The following is a 16,245-nucleotide window of genomic DNA, read 5'->3' as shown; positions in this document are numbered from 1 at the left end:
TCTTCACGGAAAGGGTTGTCAGACATTGGAACAGGCTGACCAGGGAAGTGGTTGAGTCACCATCCCTGGAGGTATTTAAAAGACGTGTAGATGTGGTGCTTAGGGACATGGTTTAGTGGTGGACTTGGCAGTGCTAGGTTAACGGTTGGACTCAATGATCTTAAAGGTCTTTTCCAACATAAACGATTCTATTATTCTATGATTTTATGAAAGTCATATTAGTTCTTCAATATTCTGTCATACTTATCCATAAAACTACAATTTCTACAGTTTCCAAAATACCAATAGTTGGACTAATAGTTGGACTAACTGTTCTGTAATTCACTGTATGCTCATGTCCATCTTTTTCTAAAAACTTACATCACATTTGTCACTTATTACTAGTCTGGTACAGAGACCAGTCTAACTCATGCATCACAGTGGAAAGCTTAACATTTTTCTTCTTGAGACAGCTAAGAGCTCTTGCATGCGTACTAAACAGCCCTGGCAATTTGTTGTTACTTGCTCTTTGATTTTTCTTTCTAAAACCTCTTCTATTGTTAGTTCAACTTGAAATAGTTGCTTAGGCTCAACCACTGCAAAAGAAGTAAATGTGCAATGGCTTGAGCTTTTCTGTTTTGCCAGTACCCCCCCTGAGCACTGCTTTTACATTTTGAACATCTACTGGCCCCTCAGGCTCACTGGCAGGTTTCTGATATCTTTCAAAAAGAATACATTATTATATACTACAACTTCTGCAAGTTTTTTTTAATCAAAGTTGTCCTTATCCTTTCTTATTACAGTTTTAGATTTAGTGTTTAGTGTTCTTTTTAGTGTGGGGCATTCCCTGATTTGATCATGACTTCCATTTTCTGAAGTTTTTCCTCATAATTCTAATTTACTTTGCTGTGTAAATATGCCATTTTTTTCCCCTTTTTAAGTTAGGCTTTTGGATTTATATCCAAATGCATTACTATACATTTTTACAGGAAAGCAAGCTGCACGATCTGGTTATGTCAGAAAACTGTTTGTGACCTAGCAAGATTTGCAGTGCCTCTAGATCAATATAAATTGCAAAGATCTGCAGGAACCTGCAGAAAAGTACCCTCTGTCAAGGTTTGGTATGAACCCAGTGATATAGTCAAAGACAAATGAAAACAAAATTAGTACATCTAGTTTTCAGTTTGGGAAATACTTCTTCCTTATTGCGGGATTTGAATGCTGCAGAGATGAGTTTTTCTTCACTGTGATTTTAATTTGGAAGTGGGTTCCTCTACAAAAAGCTGATAGCTTCTAAACACTTTTCTTGTTTTCCTGTCATAATCTATTAAAAAAGTATGATCTAAAAGGCCCGTATTTGGTTTATGGAATAAGAGGAACCACAGCTCAAAACACATACCAAAACTTCTAACATAGCTATTAGAGGGAGTCAAGAGAGAGCTTTTTAGAAGAGAGATGAGAGACACACACAAAGCTACACACTTGATAGAGTAGAAGCAGCACGCTGTCTATAGCCTTTGAAATAAACACCTCTGCAACAAAGAAATGCCCAACCTTCCCAAAAAGTTCTCCTCCTAACAGAGATAACCTACGATGTGCTGAGCAGGGATTTACTGCTCAGACCAAAGACAGAGGGCTTTCTGAAGCTCATTACTGGCATTACCGTGCTGATCTAATATATGAACAATATATTAATAACTGTTCATTTACCTGCTTCAACCATACTTAAGTCTTAACTCTGAATTACGGAAATAAAACAGCAAAATCAGAAACTTTTTAATGTCATGTTTATTCATTATTGTTCTTCTACCATAGTACATTTGTCTGCATATTTCAAGGCTGTACAAAGACTGGTGTTAATGTTTAATACCTATTAACAGACTAACCCATTTTAGTCAATAATTTACCCCTCCTGCAACCAGAGATCAGATATATACCATGAACATGAGCAAAGAAATAAAATAATGATAGATGTTGTGAAAAATAGAAGAAAAAAATAGGTAGGAAAGTGAATAAGGAAAAATAAATAAGCATGTGCATTATGAATGTGACTTTTAGTATTGTGTATCTTAATAGTGAAAACAGGTCTTTATAATATTGTGGCTATACTAACCATGAAGCAGATGAGAAATAGAGTACCAATGTTGTATTACTGGACAGTCTGGGAACAGAAGGGGTTATGTCAAGAGACACAGTGAGTGTCACTGACGGAGTATAGGTGTTACTGGTAGGGTGCTTGATCCTACAAACAATACTGGAATGGTGCTTACTACCGTGGAGAATCTCCCAGGGCCAGACAGTAATGGTACAGGCACTGGCACCAGGGACAGACGGCTTGTATTTCCTGCTGCTTGTGGGGGGGCTTCTAGAAGCTGGTTTAGGTGCAGGCATAGGCTAGAAGTAGTCTTCTGGCTGCTCTGACCTGTATACCTGATTCACAAAGGTCAGCTCCAGGGCACTGAACTGCAGACATCTGATCTACCTCCTCTTTTCTTAGGCCCAATTCTTAGACACTCTAATGTTTGCCCTGGAATGGGTCTGGACTGTAAACTCTCACAGAAACAGTGGGCAGGCCAGTATATATCTGCAGGGGAAAAACACACCTTCTTTGTGACCCCTTTGCAGCAGCCTAGCTGGGACGACAGCTGAAAGGCAACGATGTAATAGGCTTACTGGACAACAATGGTACTATGCAAGGTAGTAAGCATTATGCATGTTAAGATCTATGCTAGATATGAACTTCATGTTGGTAGGAAAATGGGCACAAGTAGTGAAGTGCTGTAACTTGTACCCATTTGTCAGTCAATGCAAAAAAAAAGGTGAGAAGGCAGCTGTGAGGGAAGAAGCAGGCTTACACAACCCTCTCCACCCACATGCTCCTCATCTTCCCTGCTAGAAGATGTATCTATGCTGTCAGTATCATTCAGGCCTATTTTGTCCCAGATCTAATGACAGTTCTGCCTGAATGCAACCTTCTTTAAAAAAAAAAAAAAAAAAAAAAAGAAAAAAAACACCAAGGCCCAAACAAACATGTGACAATGACAACTTAAATTGATGACGAGTCTCATCTACAAAAAACAGTGAACAACATCAGTTAAGAGGTGGAGAGCCCTCTGTAGCCATGCCATACTCATCAGGTCAAACAGTGGTGATTTAACAGCGTTGATCACTGCATACCTAATATGTATATCAACTTAATCTTTTTTCAGAGGATTCACAATTTTTCCCATGAAAAGTATATTGCTCTCCATAGTTATGACCATTAGGAAGGGCCTGTTGAATGTAATGGTAACTGGAACGGACATAGGCACTATTTCCATGCCTGTGGCAGCTGCGGCTTCAGTGCCAGTCTCATCCACCTTTACCACAGCCTTATGAATAGCCTGTGAAGAAACAGACATGTTACAAGTCAAGGGGGTGTAAAAATAGTCACTTAAATAAGAACTTGAGCTAAAAGTGCCTGAAGAAGTTATTGGTAAGAAGGAAGCATCAGATGGACAGGTGTGAGTCCACTGCACAAAGACAGCAAAGTTGGAAAAAAAATCAGCATGCTACATGCAGCATAGCTTTCCTAGCCCCAGAGAGGAAAAGTTCATCCCTGGTGGAGGGGCATGTCCCTGCTAGTGAAAATATTTGCTTTGTTTCTTTCTTATTCCCTGCTCCCACTCGTGCAGATCTGTGGAGCTAGACTAAAGGTTAAGAGCGCGAGATCATATACAACTGTCTATTAAAAGTTGATATAGTTGAAGAATTAACATACAGATTAGCACAATGAATAGCATCCTGAAATTATGTTTCCCATGTTCCTTAATGTCTTAGCAAAAATGGGAGCAAAGAAGGGCCAGAAATGTAGGGCTAGAGCAGAGAAACATGGAAGTTTTACCTTGCAAAATCAAGACATTCACAGACCCTAATTCACTAACTTCCACCTGAGGTCATAGGGGCAGTTGTTTTACTCATATTAGACAATGAAATTTGCACTGACTGTCAGCTTTAAACTCTAGGTTTATTGAAGTATGACTTATCTGTACTTGTGCCTGGGCCTGGCACTAATTGCTCATAGGCTTGAAGCCAAATGTTTTTAATAACTGTATTTTCCCTTCCCCCAAACAGTTTAAAAGTAAGCAGCATTTTTCCTCTCCCTTCCCCTTCACTCCCCTCCATAAAACACAAGCAGTGATCCATCCTACAGCTCCCCACTTGCCCACAGGCAGACTAAAGAAGGTAGACTCAAACAGAAGCAGCAATGTAATGACTGTAACCACACGCTGCAGGAGGGTACCAAGGTGTGGACCGATGATTTGGTCATGTCTGTTTTATAAGGCTGTCACATGCAGATCTAAAAGGCCTCCTAGATGAAAAAATTACAGACTTGCAACTTGCTCCAACTCAATTGCACTGACAGTGCAAGTAACATGGGCAGAATAATCTGTATGCCAACAGCCACCTTTTCATGAGAAGCAAAGCCTCTTTCCATGAGTTTTGCATCATGAATAGTTGTAAAGAAAGTGATGTAAGTGTCACTAACAATGGGCCCATAAAACAAAAAGCAGTATGACTTACCTGGGAAATTCTGTGCTGGGGCTGCCCAGTGATCCCAGACAGGTCAGCCTTATCAGTGAATACATCCATGATGCCCATTTTATATAACATATTTTTTAGGTTATATGTCCCATAAAGAGTGAATTTCGGAAGATAAATATTTGCTGAGCTGCCAGAAAAAAAGTGCAAGAATATGGTGAAACTTTTGAACAGATAACCACTGTATAACAGACTCCTGAGAGACAAACTCATTTTGCTTTCTCCCCAAAGACATCTTGCTTGCAGGCTCTCTCTAGAGTACATGGGAGATGTATAGTGACAGTAATATGGGGAGATGAAAAGAAGGTTCATAACAATGTTGGAAGGCTGGTTGAGAGGAAAGGGTTGTAGATTGCTGGCTCACGGTCTGCAGTAAGCCAACATACAAACAGTGAGATTGCCCCAGTGATCATTCAGCACAACCGTACAGCTGTACCTCCCTAAGGCTCTTCATCTGATGTTTTCAGAAGTTAGTGATATTTTGTGCATTTTGCTGGAAGCACCTTCATCATGCCCCATTACTGAGGATGCAGAGGATTCACCTTGTGAAAAAGTGATTCTTTTAGCTGTCTCAAGCTGGGCTCAAAAAATCCAAAACATCTAAGTTCACTGGTTACTTTTCGAAGGAAAAAAAAAATGTGGGCCTTGTGTGCTTATCATATAAATCAGGACAGAGAAAACAAAACAATATACCAAAAGAGCAGGACAATATGTGGTGGTCACTGTATGGATGACAAAGTAAAAACCAAAAGCACATTGGCAGAATAGTCAATAGATAATTCTTTTTTATGTCAAGTCCAATGCCTGATTTATTAATTTTTTTTTTTTAATTTAATCTTTTGGAAAGTGACTAGTTTGCTGCTTTCCATAATTTAATCAAAGATCCATATTTCTGACTCGTTTCTTTCTTGCTCTTTCAGTAAGGATCTAACAATTCCTTTTCAAAGGTTAAACCCAACATTTACAGCTAGAAGCAGCATAATGAGACAGAAGTTAGTGATAATGCTGACAGTAGGTACTGTTTTCTGGTAAGAAACCAGGACAACTGTCCAGGATTCCAGGTCAGGGAGATGTGGAGCACTTAATGAAAGTGGCCAAAGAGCAAGTCATCCAGTGGACAAGTGGGAAGGAAAGGGCCCATACCTCCAGCATAGCACAGTGTCTAATGCCAAATCTGGCTGGTACCCAAAAATGAGAGTGCTAGTGGATTGATAACAGGTTGCTGATCTCTTTCTTCTGCCTAATTTCTGACTGTGCTGATTGCTGTCTCAAGTGAGGATGCAACTATCGTTGAATCATCTGTCTTGCTATTACATAAAGACACTCATTCACAAGCCCCCACTTGCTTTCAACATGCAGGAAAGGGAAAGCCGTAGGCACACAGCAACAATGTGACCAGGCAGGCAGCACTGGGATACACTTTCCAGAAGAGAAAGTGATATTTTCTCCATAGTTCAGCCATTAAATAGATCTCAGCTGCCTGTACTGGCAATACTTTGGCACTATCCCCTGTTCAGCAGCCAACGGTAATGAAAAGTGTTCCTCACAATGCTTCTGCAATTTGTGTCAACGTCAGTTTGCAGACAGAGAAACAGGGATAAACATAGCTTGCCCACAGTCCTTAAATCGTTCCATATCCTACATCAAACCCATTTATTAAGACCTCCCAGAGACTCCAAATAATAACAAAGGCAATCCGTTGCTTTGAAAACTAGAGCAAAAAGGGGGAGTTTGTGTCATTACTTTGCAGGAGAGAACTGTCATGATGAAAAATGGGGAGCTGCATGAAACAAGCTCATCTTTGACAGTGATGCCTTTTTATATTATAAGATTTACATCTCCCATTCATGGCTTCTAGGTAGATTATTCCAGTTTGGGGAGGGGGGAGAGAATGGAGAGAGGAAATATAAATCCCCCCAATTGTATGTAGTGTCTTTCTTGCTGATTTTAAAGGCAATTGTATTTCTTTGACAAAAATGATTTGTAAGTATGTTGATTCACCATCTTATTTGTCCTGCAGTGATTTTAGTCACAAACCACATAGCTGCTCCCAAAAGTTTCAAAACTGTGAAGGTTCACAGAGAATTACACACTTTTTTCTGTCTCTTTTCTAAATGAAAAAAAATAGATCCTTTTAGAACCTAGATAAGGTTTAACAGTGAATCAGAGTTAAGAGCATACAATGGTTTTGATTTTCTGTATTAGGATGTCATTTTTGTCTTGAGAATTGATCATCTAAAATACAATTTTCAAACGTGTATGTGTGAAGGTCTCTAACATGACACATCAGATTCATGAATGAACACAAGGACTTGATTCCGTAAACATGTTGTGCCTATGCTTGTACACATATTTTGTCCCATCTAAGGCTACTACTACACATTACACTAAACTGAAGGAGTCTAAAGTTGTTTTTAGAAAGCATATGACCTTTCTGCCTTCCAGTCTCAAAGTTACCTTGAAGCAAGTGTAGCTTACTCCAATTTTGCCTTCCTAAGTCTTCAGAGAGCCTGAATATAGTGGCTCTGCAATGTGCCAGCTGCTCTATACCCTTATCATTAAGCTTTGTCCTCACAATTGCCAAATGAAAGTTCTTTCAGCATTAAATGTGCAATTATTGGTAACTGTCATAAGTAGAAAGGAAGCAAGAGACAAGAAAAAAGGCTGAAGGAAAGTGGTAGGAATTTACTTGTAAATAGGAGAAGGCAGAAGACCTCCCCCAAAAAAGTGAGAAGAGGTCTTAAGATAGAAAACTGGGGCTACGGAGAGTTGAAGATGGGAAACAAAATGCAGAAATGGCAAAACTCCTGAAGTTGTGAAGGTTTTCACTTCATGCAGTACTGAATGTGAAAACACAGGGACACCAGAAAGCCAGATTTCAACTTTGGTCGGTGGGAATTCTTCTGTAGATTAAAACAGAACTAAAAATAGTATCCTGATTCTGTGTCATAGCCCAGCAGATTGAAACTGATGTGTCTCCTTGCCTACCATCTGAACCAAGAACTGCAGAATTTTACCTTTTTGAGACTAATGTCCTCCACCTTGACATACGTTCACAAGACAATTTTTTCTCCAGCTTCCTCATTCTTCCTTGATCAGGCAGAATAAAAAATGCCGAAGCACCTCCTTTGTAATCCATTTGCACCACAGTGGAAGACAGCTGCTCATCATAGCCATGCTTGAACAGGCCCATTCCAAACATCATGGGGACGTCAACAGCCTTGTTCCCATCCACAAAGAATTTGTTCTTTTTAGTGTATTTTGGATCAAAAGGTTTTTCCCATTCAGCTTGAAATATAAGAGACAGAGTTACAGGATATTTTGAGGACATGAAACCATAGGACACATTAATAGATGACACAAGCTGGTACAGCTAGATCAGCTTCAAAGGCAAATCAGTTTGCAATACGCACTTGATCTTACTGAATAGTCAGAATAATTCAATAGCAACATGCAGTAGGTAGAGTGTGATGTAAAAAACTCCCTTAGATCTTACAGCAGGCTACAATAGATGAGATACCAAGTGTTCTACTGTGTACTTTTCCTCCATGACAACAGTTTTAAGGAGCCTATAAAGCCCTCATATGATACAGACTTTAAATGAGAGCTCAGAAGAAGAAAGATTCTCTCCTTTCCTATTCCCACACCAAAATAGACTTGTAAAGCATGACATGAGGGATGAATTCTCCAGAGAAATTAAAGGATTCAGGTTACTTGCAGAGAGAAGGGGTTTATATGCCATTTTATTTGATGGCCAATAAAGTCCTTAATTCCATCAGACTGCTGGATTAAAAAACAAAACAAAACAAAACAACAACAGAAACCTTTTGTACTGTCATGCTCACAATATTAGATTTCCAAAGGCTCCTTGCTTGTTCGTAGTGAAACAAACTGTCCACACTGAAACTCTGAAAGATTCTTATCCTCAGCAGAGAGGAATTTCTAAGCCAACTTCCAGCTATCTACCTCATCCATTTCAGAGGCTAAGCAGATTACAAAAAAGGGTAAAAGTTGGGGGGGGGGGGGTGGGGGGGTGGGGGGGGGTGTTTCTTGCGTTTTTTGGTTTGGGGTTTTTTTAAGAAAGAGGTGTTGCTCTGTAGTAAATTTTGCCTTCCACCACACAAGTAATTTTTCATCAAATTTTGTGGACCCACTAAATTATCGTCTGCTGTTTCCACCATCTGTGAAATAGACATAAACTGCACTTATTTAGTATTTGAAAAGAGTGAAATGAGTCTCAGTTAGTGCATGTCTTGGGCTCTGAAAATATAAAATGACAGCTACCAATACTCTGAAGATGGAAAAGTTGCTACTTTTATGTTTCTTCATCAACAATGACTTCTTCTATCATCAGATATATAACAGGCAAGACTTCTGCCTTGATATGCTTAATGAAAAAAAAAAAAGCAGAATGAATCACAGAAACTTGAATGACACAAGTCCTGAAACACTCAAACAACCTTTATCTAGAGCCCAACTCAGGGAAAACACCCACTGATTTCAGAAAGAGCTTTGCTTGATTAAAAACTGAGTAGTATATTAGGATTTAGCACACAGATTAGACAGAGATGATATTCACTAATCCTTTCCTCCTCTTTCAGAGGAACTCTTACTCCTATGCTCTCCTCTCTCTTAGGAGGCTACCTTCTAGGGATGGCTCCTTTCTCAAATGCTTCACAGTGTTCAAGCGGAAAAATGAACCTCGAAGTATGATACTTCGTGGTGACCAGCTCAGCTAGGGCATGATAAGGGACTGGTGTACTGTAGTGGAACAGCATGTCTGCTGGCTGAGAGCCAGGAAAATACTGCCAGACTTTTGTCCTTAGGGAAGGACTTCTACACTATGCTACACCACAAAAAAGGGGGAGGAGAGTTACCAGTACTGTACTGCCTCTAGATAAATTTACAATAACCTACTCTCAATTTCAAAATAAAAATCCTTATTATTGCTATTAATACTATTCTTTAATCTATTTTCTTTAAAAATGAAGAGCTAAAACTGAATCTCCACCACCTTTGGAGGAGCTGGAAAATAATTTCAGTAATAAGAATGAACATTTAATTTAAAAAAACCCTTATTTTTAGAACATGTAAAAGACGTTATCTGTAATACAAAGTTATCTTTAATACAAGATTTCTCAGGCTTTTGTCCCCATTGTGCTACTAAATTTATTGCTCCTTCTTCAAACGCCTTTCAGTAAAAGAAGAATCAACAGCTTTTTTGACTGTTTTGAAAGACGTGCCTGATGCTAAATAAAAGCCTACTTTGAAAACATTATTTGAGACAAACAAGTATGTGTTCAAGACAATTAAGAAACATCAATCATCAGTATTCCAAACAGCTCCATTTAGCTGTGGCCAAATCTTCAGAGATTAATACAAGGAGCAGAGACACAGATGAAAAGCAAAACTAAACAAAAATATGATTTTGAATTACTTCCAGCGGAAGCTTCATATTGGAGAGGAGAGTGTAACCATCCAGGTTAACAGTTTTAAAAAAACTAGCATTTCTTTTAAAAGAATAGCATTTCTAATACATCATCTCTGTTTCAATCAAAAAGCTTAATGATATTTTTATCAGATAAATTACAGAATAGTTTTTCTGTAATTCAATTACTTTGTTTTCAGAATACGATAAAATGAGTAAGAGAGAGAAGGCTTGAAAGAAGAAACAATATCTGTTATTGGACCATGGATTGAGCCTTACAGCCTTGCTCCTCTTCTTCTCATTAGATCAGCAGTCTGAAAAGTTCTGGGAAGATCTGTAGACTGTATCTAAGCAGACTGCACAAATTAATTAATAAAAACAAGCTTATTTGCATTAGGCTTGTATTTGATACTGGTGGGTCCATCTCTTCACTGGAAAATATTAGAATCTGAAAATCAAAAAAAAAAGGTTGAAAACCTATGCCTTTAGACACATCAGGACTACAACCATACTATCAGTAAAGGCATAGTTAGTAAAAAAAAAGAAGAACATGAGAGGGAAACTAAAGCTACTGGTACCTGTTTAGCTTTGGATACATGAACATACTGAGTAACAGCAAAACTATAAAGTAAACATATTTTTTAGATAAGATGCTAAGTTTTACTTTAACAGTATTCTTTGAATTTAACTCCGAACTTGCTAAACAAAAAACCAGCTGAAGTGGATTTCAAATTATTTCCCAGCCAACAAAGCATTTAAGAAAGTGTTTAAATTCCACTAGATTATATAGGACTAGATGCTTTACTGAATAGAGATGCCTTCCTCAAAGTGTATGTCACTTAATCTTCAGCAGAAAAGAAATGTGTGTGTTAAAAGATATAGGAAAATTTTCCATAAATTTTGCTAGGAATTATCATCAATGTCAAGCAGAACATAGTTTCCCGTAGCTTTACTTATAATTAAGTGTAAGTGAGGATCAAAAGGAAAACAAGATATGAGTCCATCTGCAAAAACGTATTGCAAAAGAAGGTGACGAAGTCCAAGACTGACCTGAGGAAATAATATATTCATTACACATATATGAAGTATAATATATGAGCATATGATATGTGTATCTTACCGTTAAAATAAATATAGCTAATAAGGAGAATTTCAGTAAGTGGATCAAGGTTATTTATGAGGTCCTTGATTTTCCCATTGGTTCTTCCTGCTACATATTCATTGATCTTTATCTGGGCTTGATCAGCCCTCTTGAAGTTCATAGGATAAGCTTCTCCTTCATAGAAGTTTCTGAGATTACTTAAAAATTTATCTTGTGGCTTCAGTCGGTCAAGCACAAACAGGACATTTCCCATATTCAGCTGTAACCCCTCATTCTTTCTGTTTACCATTTGCATGAGTTGACGATAACCTTCATGTATTTCATTTTCAGAAATCTTACGTGGGTTAAAGCTAAGGACCCTAAGAATCTGTGTCAAAGTGTCTGATCTGGCACCCAGAGTCAGCATTGCAAAGGCAGTAGAGATGCTCAAAGGAGAGAAGAAAACATTCCCACTGTTTTCACGAGAAGAAATCTCTTTGTAGAAACAACAGGCAAACCGACACACACTGTTCCCTACAGTCTGCTGTGGCATGTTTCGGTTTTCTTGGCCTCTTTGATTTTCGTTTCTTACACCTTGGTGATTAGGCTCATAGCAATAACTGCTGGAATGAATTCCAACAATTAAAAGACACAGGAAAAACAACATCTTCATGTTTCTATAACTCTGTAAAAGAAGAAAAGAAAAATGACATATGGCTTACAAATCTTTTTACCTTATGCTTAGCAATAAGTCAATCCTTTCACTGTACAGAGCTGGATTGATACCAGTGATTCCAAGCCATTTGGATTCAGGGATACCAGCTTTCTATTTCAAGGAAGCAGACTCTGGAAAATTACTCAACCTACTGAAGAAGTTATGAAAGAATAAAAATTAAAGTCAAAAAGGGATCAAGTAATACCAAAGATGCCCTCATTAAGGTTAGGCTAGAATTCCTTTGAAACTGTTTTGTTTCCAGTGTTCTGTTTTTAATGTGGCTTTAAGTGATAAAAAGCTGGAAGGCAAAAGTGTAGGTCTATAGAGCCGACAGTAAGGGAGCGAGTCAAGGCTAGTCAGTTAAATTTAGCAAGATGAAAAATCAAAGCAGAAGAAAGGCACAATATTCCTCCATTGTGAGAATTAAAATATTTGAAGCCCATTTTTTAATGAGCTGCATGTAAACATATAGGCAGGCACCAGAGAGAAAGTAAGTGCACTTGGTAATGAGGAAGTGATGGTGATTCCATAAAGCTTGAACAATTTTAAAAAAAATAATCCACATAACTAACAAAAGAGAGAAATATGCTTTGAGCACTTAGGAAGTTATCAAGACTCTGGAAATACGGTGTTGCTTATTAAGAAAGGGAAAATGAGTATGTACACTGAACAGCAAATGGAAACAAGTGTGCCTGCTGCATGCAAAGGCATGTCCAGCCCAGTGACTGAACAAAATCACCTAAAAATAAAAAAAATATTAGAACAAACTCTAGAACAACCATGGTGTTTATGATCAGAAAGATAGCAAAGGGTGATTTTGGCAGAGAAGGCTGCAATGGTAAAATGTGAAGATGAATGAGTGAATTCTGGAGGAACAAAAATACTAAAAGATACTGATAGAATGGGAAAACCTTTTTCAGAGCAGCATGGAAACCATCCATTCCACATCTGTGGCAATACTTTTAACTCTAGAAACTAATACTGTAGTACACTTGGTTCAACAACTTTTGTCAACTGACAGAAGGAAGTAAAGATGTGGAATATCTGGAAATCCAGAACATCCTCCTGTGGTATATGATCACTTTAGCTACAGAATCTTTTATAAAGATTATCTTTTATAAAGATATAAAGAGGAAAATGTAAGTATTTTCAAAGAGGAAAGATATCTTAGGTTTCTGACTTGCAATGAGAAATGGTATTCAGACTCTTACGCTTTGTAAAATCATTGAATCCTTATCAGCTCTCACCATGACCCAACATTTGTGTTCTCCACTTCCCAGCATCTTGGTTCTCCAAAATTCAATGAACTCAGAATGCTGATCTCTGCTTTAATAATATATGCTATAAATATTCCTTAATGCACACCGTTTGAATATCGTGGTTATAGCAATACTACTATTGCTAGGAAGGGCCTGAGCCCCATGACAAACCGCTTTCAGACAGTTCATTTTCATATCTAGAACACATTTAAATTTGAGCTTTTTGATTTGTTTGTGACTTGCTCCACCATCACTCTTACTTTAATTCTTTTAGCCTTTACCTCTATCCAAAGTTTCTTTCTTTCCAAACTCTCTAGAAGCTTTAGAGAACAATCCTTAAGTCCCCACTTCCATTTAATTTCATGACCTACATTTGTTATTATCATTCATTTACTTTAATTCTCTAAAACATTTAGAGATGCAGTTTTCCTAAAGAGAGTTATGCTATACAAACGTGCCTATGTCACAGAGAATTCTCTCTTTTATTTAAAAAACCAAAAACATAATAAAAAAATACACAGAGCTTTAAACTGCAACTTGAATATGAACATTGTAATTTCTGGATTGATTATTCAGAAACTGTTACCCTGCATATAATGTCTGACAATTTTTCCACAGAAAAAAAATGCATTACTTACAATACAGTCAAAAGGGTCCTGTTGTATTCACCACATCTGCACAGGTCCTTGCTCAGTTGTTTATGCTGCTGAACACAAAGCAGAGTATCCTCTAGTAAAGGTTAAGATCATCTAAGGGCTGTGACTCATACATTATAATTTTAGAGATTAGGTAGTGCAAACAATGTTGAAACTAGTTTTACTGGACACCTAACTTTGCTGAATATATGTATCACACGTGACTTTTTATTATTCATGACTATCTGATTGCCCTGGTTAGATTCAAACCAATTTTTCTCAAACTGAACCTGCTGTTTCTTAACACCAAACATTCATACGCATCTCAGTTGCCCAAATCTACTATTTTATGAACAAGAGAGTCATCAGAAGTAGTAACTACAGAGAAATATCTTGAACATAATTTCCAGTGACTATAGCATTGCTGTCACTAAGGCAGGAGGACAAGGCTTGATGCACTGGGACAATCTGAATTTTTGTGACCTGGCCTGCTTGTCTCTTGCATATCCATGCTTGGGCTTGATTGTCTCCAGGTGAAGACAGTGATGATTCTAACAGGTGCAGGGCTTAAAACACTGTTTTGCTACATTAGCAAATGCTGCCGTAAATGTGCCTCACTATCCACTCCCACCCACATGGGGAATCCACTGGCAGCAAGAGCTGTGGTAGCAACTCCTGGGCCATTTGCATGGCTGTGCACCTGGGGAATAAGGAATGCTGCTGGGATGCCACGGCATGCAGGTGCATGTTCTGGGGACAGGGGGCAGAAGCCTAGGAACATGGGTGTTAAATAGAGCAAGCCTTTAGACCAGCTTACTGTCTTGTGATCTGGGATGCAGGGAGCAGGCCCTTCTGATTGCGTGCCAAGTTCAGCTGGGTCAGATCAGACAGCTTGGTATCCTGCGCTCAGCTCTACTCACTACAATAAACTCCTGTGACTTCTGGGGCAAGCTGGTGGGCACAGAATGACAGCAGCATTGAAGAAGGGAACTCTGGAGACCATGTAGTCCAACCCCTTGCTCAAAGCAGGGTCCGCTATAGCAAGTTGCTCAGGATGGTGTCCAGCTGGGTTTTGACTTTCTCCAACAATGGAGAGTCCACAGTCTCTCTGGGCAATCTGCTTCAGTGTTTGATGACACTGACACTAAAACGGGTTTTCTCTACATTTAAATGGAATTTCTTGTATTTTAATTTGTGCTCATTGCCCCTTGTCCTACCACTGGATGCCACTGACAAGAGGTTATCTCTTTCTTTACTCCTCCCAGCAAAAATCAGGTATTTATGCACATTGCTAAGATCTCCACAGGCCTTTTTTTCCTCTGGGCTAAACAGTTCCAGCTCTCTCAGCCTCTCCTTATACATTAGATGCTGCAATCCCTCAATCACCTTTGTGGCACTTTACTGGAGTCAGTCCAGTATGCCCATGTCCTTCTTGCACTGGGGAGCCTGACACTGGATGCAGCGCTCTAGATGCATACACCAGGGATGAGTAGAGAGTAAGGATCACTTGCCTTCACCTGCTGGCGATGCTCTACTTAATGCAGCTCAAGATTGTCTGCATTGCCTGCTGGCTCATGATCAACTTGGTGTCCACCAGAAGCCCCAGATGCCCATGCACAGCATCTCATGACTCCATTTCTAAAACTAGGGTAATACTTTCTCTCATTTTCCCTTCAAAATGCAAGTATTTTCAGGGAGCTACCAACCCTTACTATACACAAAGTAGATGGAGTGCTCTCAACGCTGTTTCTAAGCATAATTGAAATACTAACCACAACAATAACTCAGCAACATTTTCTGGGAGGCAAAGATGCAACCAGTGAAAGTTGTTGATGATTACAACCTATCAAGCGACTCAATAGACTGCAAAAAAACCCTCTTAAACTAGCTGCTTATGAACTAAAGCTTAAGAAATAGAAGGCTTTGAGGCTGTATAGTGGACTCACACATAGTGTGTTCTTCATGCATAGCACTCATCTGAAAGAGTACTTGAGTTACCAGTTTCACTGTTTCTTGTATAAATAAGAGCCAAGAATCTCACTTAGAGCTAACTTTTAATAATGGGCTGCAGTTTTCATGGTATATAAAACCTGATTTCTGATGAAGGAAGGAAGGAAGCCCAATTAAGTACAGACGCCATGCTAATGACAAGGTGAAGGATGAATGACTAAGCTAGATTTGAACACACCTAGACCACACCTCAGGACACTTGCAGGAGAAAGCCTGCTACTGAACATGGAAACGCCTGCCCTGTGATTGGAAAGAAAGCAGAGAAAATCAATACAGAATCAATTTATATGAATAATGTGACTCTCTGGACACTAGTATTAAAGAAAGTCCAAATTTGCCTTTCATGTCTTTCCAGTGTCGAGCCATGAGAGGAAGGAAGGTAAAGGTAAAGGTAAAAGTTCCTGACCCGACTGCATAATTTCTGTATTTGATGAAAAACCTTCAACAACTATAAACAATCATTTATATAATAACTATAAGCAGAATACTGATTTACAAAGAATTCAGCCATTTTGTTCAATTTTGAAGACTGGGATATTCCAGAGTAATGTTGCATG

General features: G+C 38.7%; 1 protein-coding gene across 1 annotated transcript; it reads right to left on the bottom strand.

Moving 5' to 3' along the window:
• Positions 1–3,173: 3,173 nt before the first annotated feature.
• Positions 3,174–11,742, bottom strand: LOC104263897 (alpha-1-antiproteinase F). The gene is made up of 4 exons (XM_009820755.2): positions 11,109–11,742; positions 7,578–7,848; positions 4,543–4,690; positions 3,174–3,362 (listed from the first exon to the last, which is right to left on the bottom strand). The coding sequence occupies exons 1-4, from the start codon at positions 11,740–11,742 to the stop codon at positions 3,174–3,176; spliced, it is 1,242 nt and encodes a 413-aa protein (XP_009819057.2).
• Positions 11,743–16,245: the final 4,503 nt, after the last annotated feature.

This window comes from Gavia stellata, chromosome 7, assembly GCF_030936135.1.
Source record: "Gavia stellata isolate bGavSte3 chromosome 7, bGavSte3.hap2, whole genome shotgun sequence".
Lineage (NCBI taxonomy): Eukaryota > Metazoa > Chordata > Aves > Gaviiformes > Gaviidae > Gavia > Gavia stellata.
Note: the sequence above shows the minus strand (reverse complement) of the source record. Positions and strands in the feature narration are given on the sequence as shown.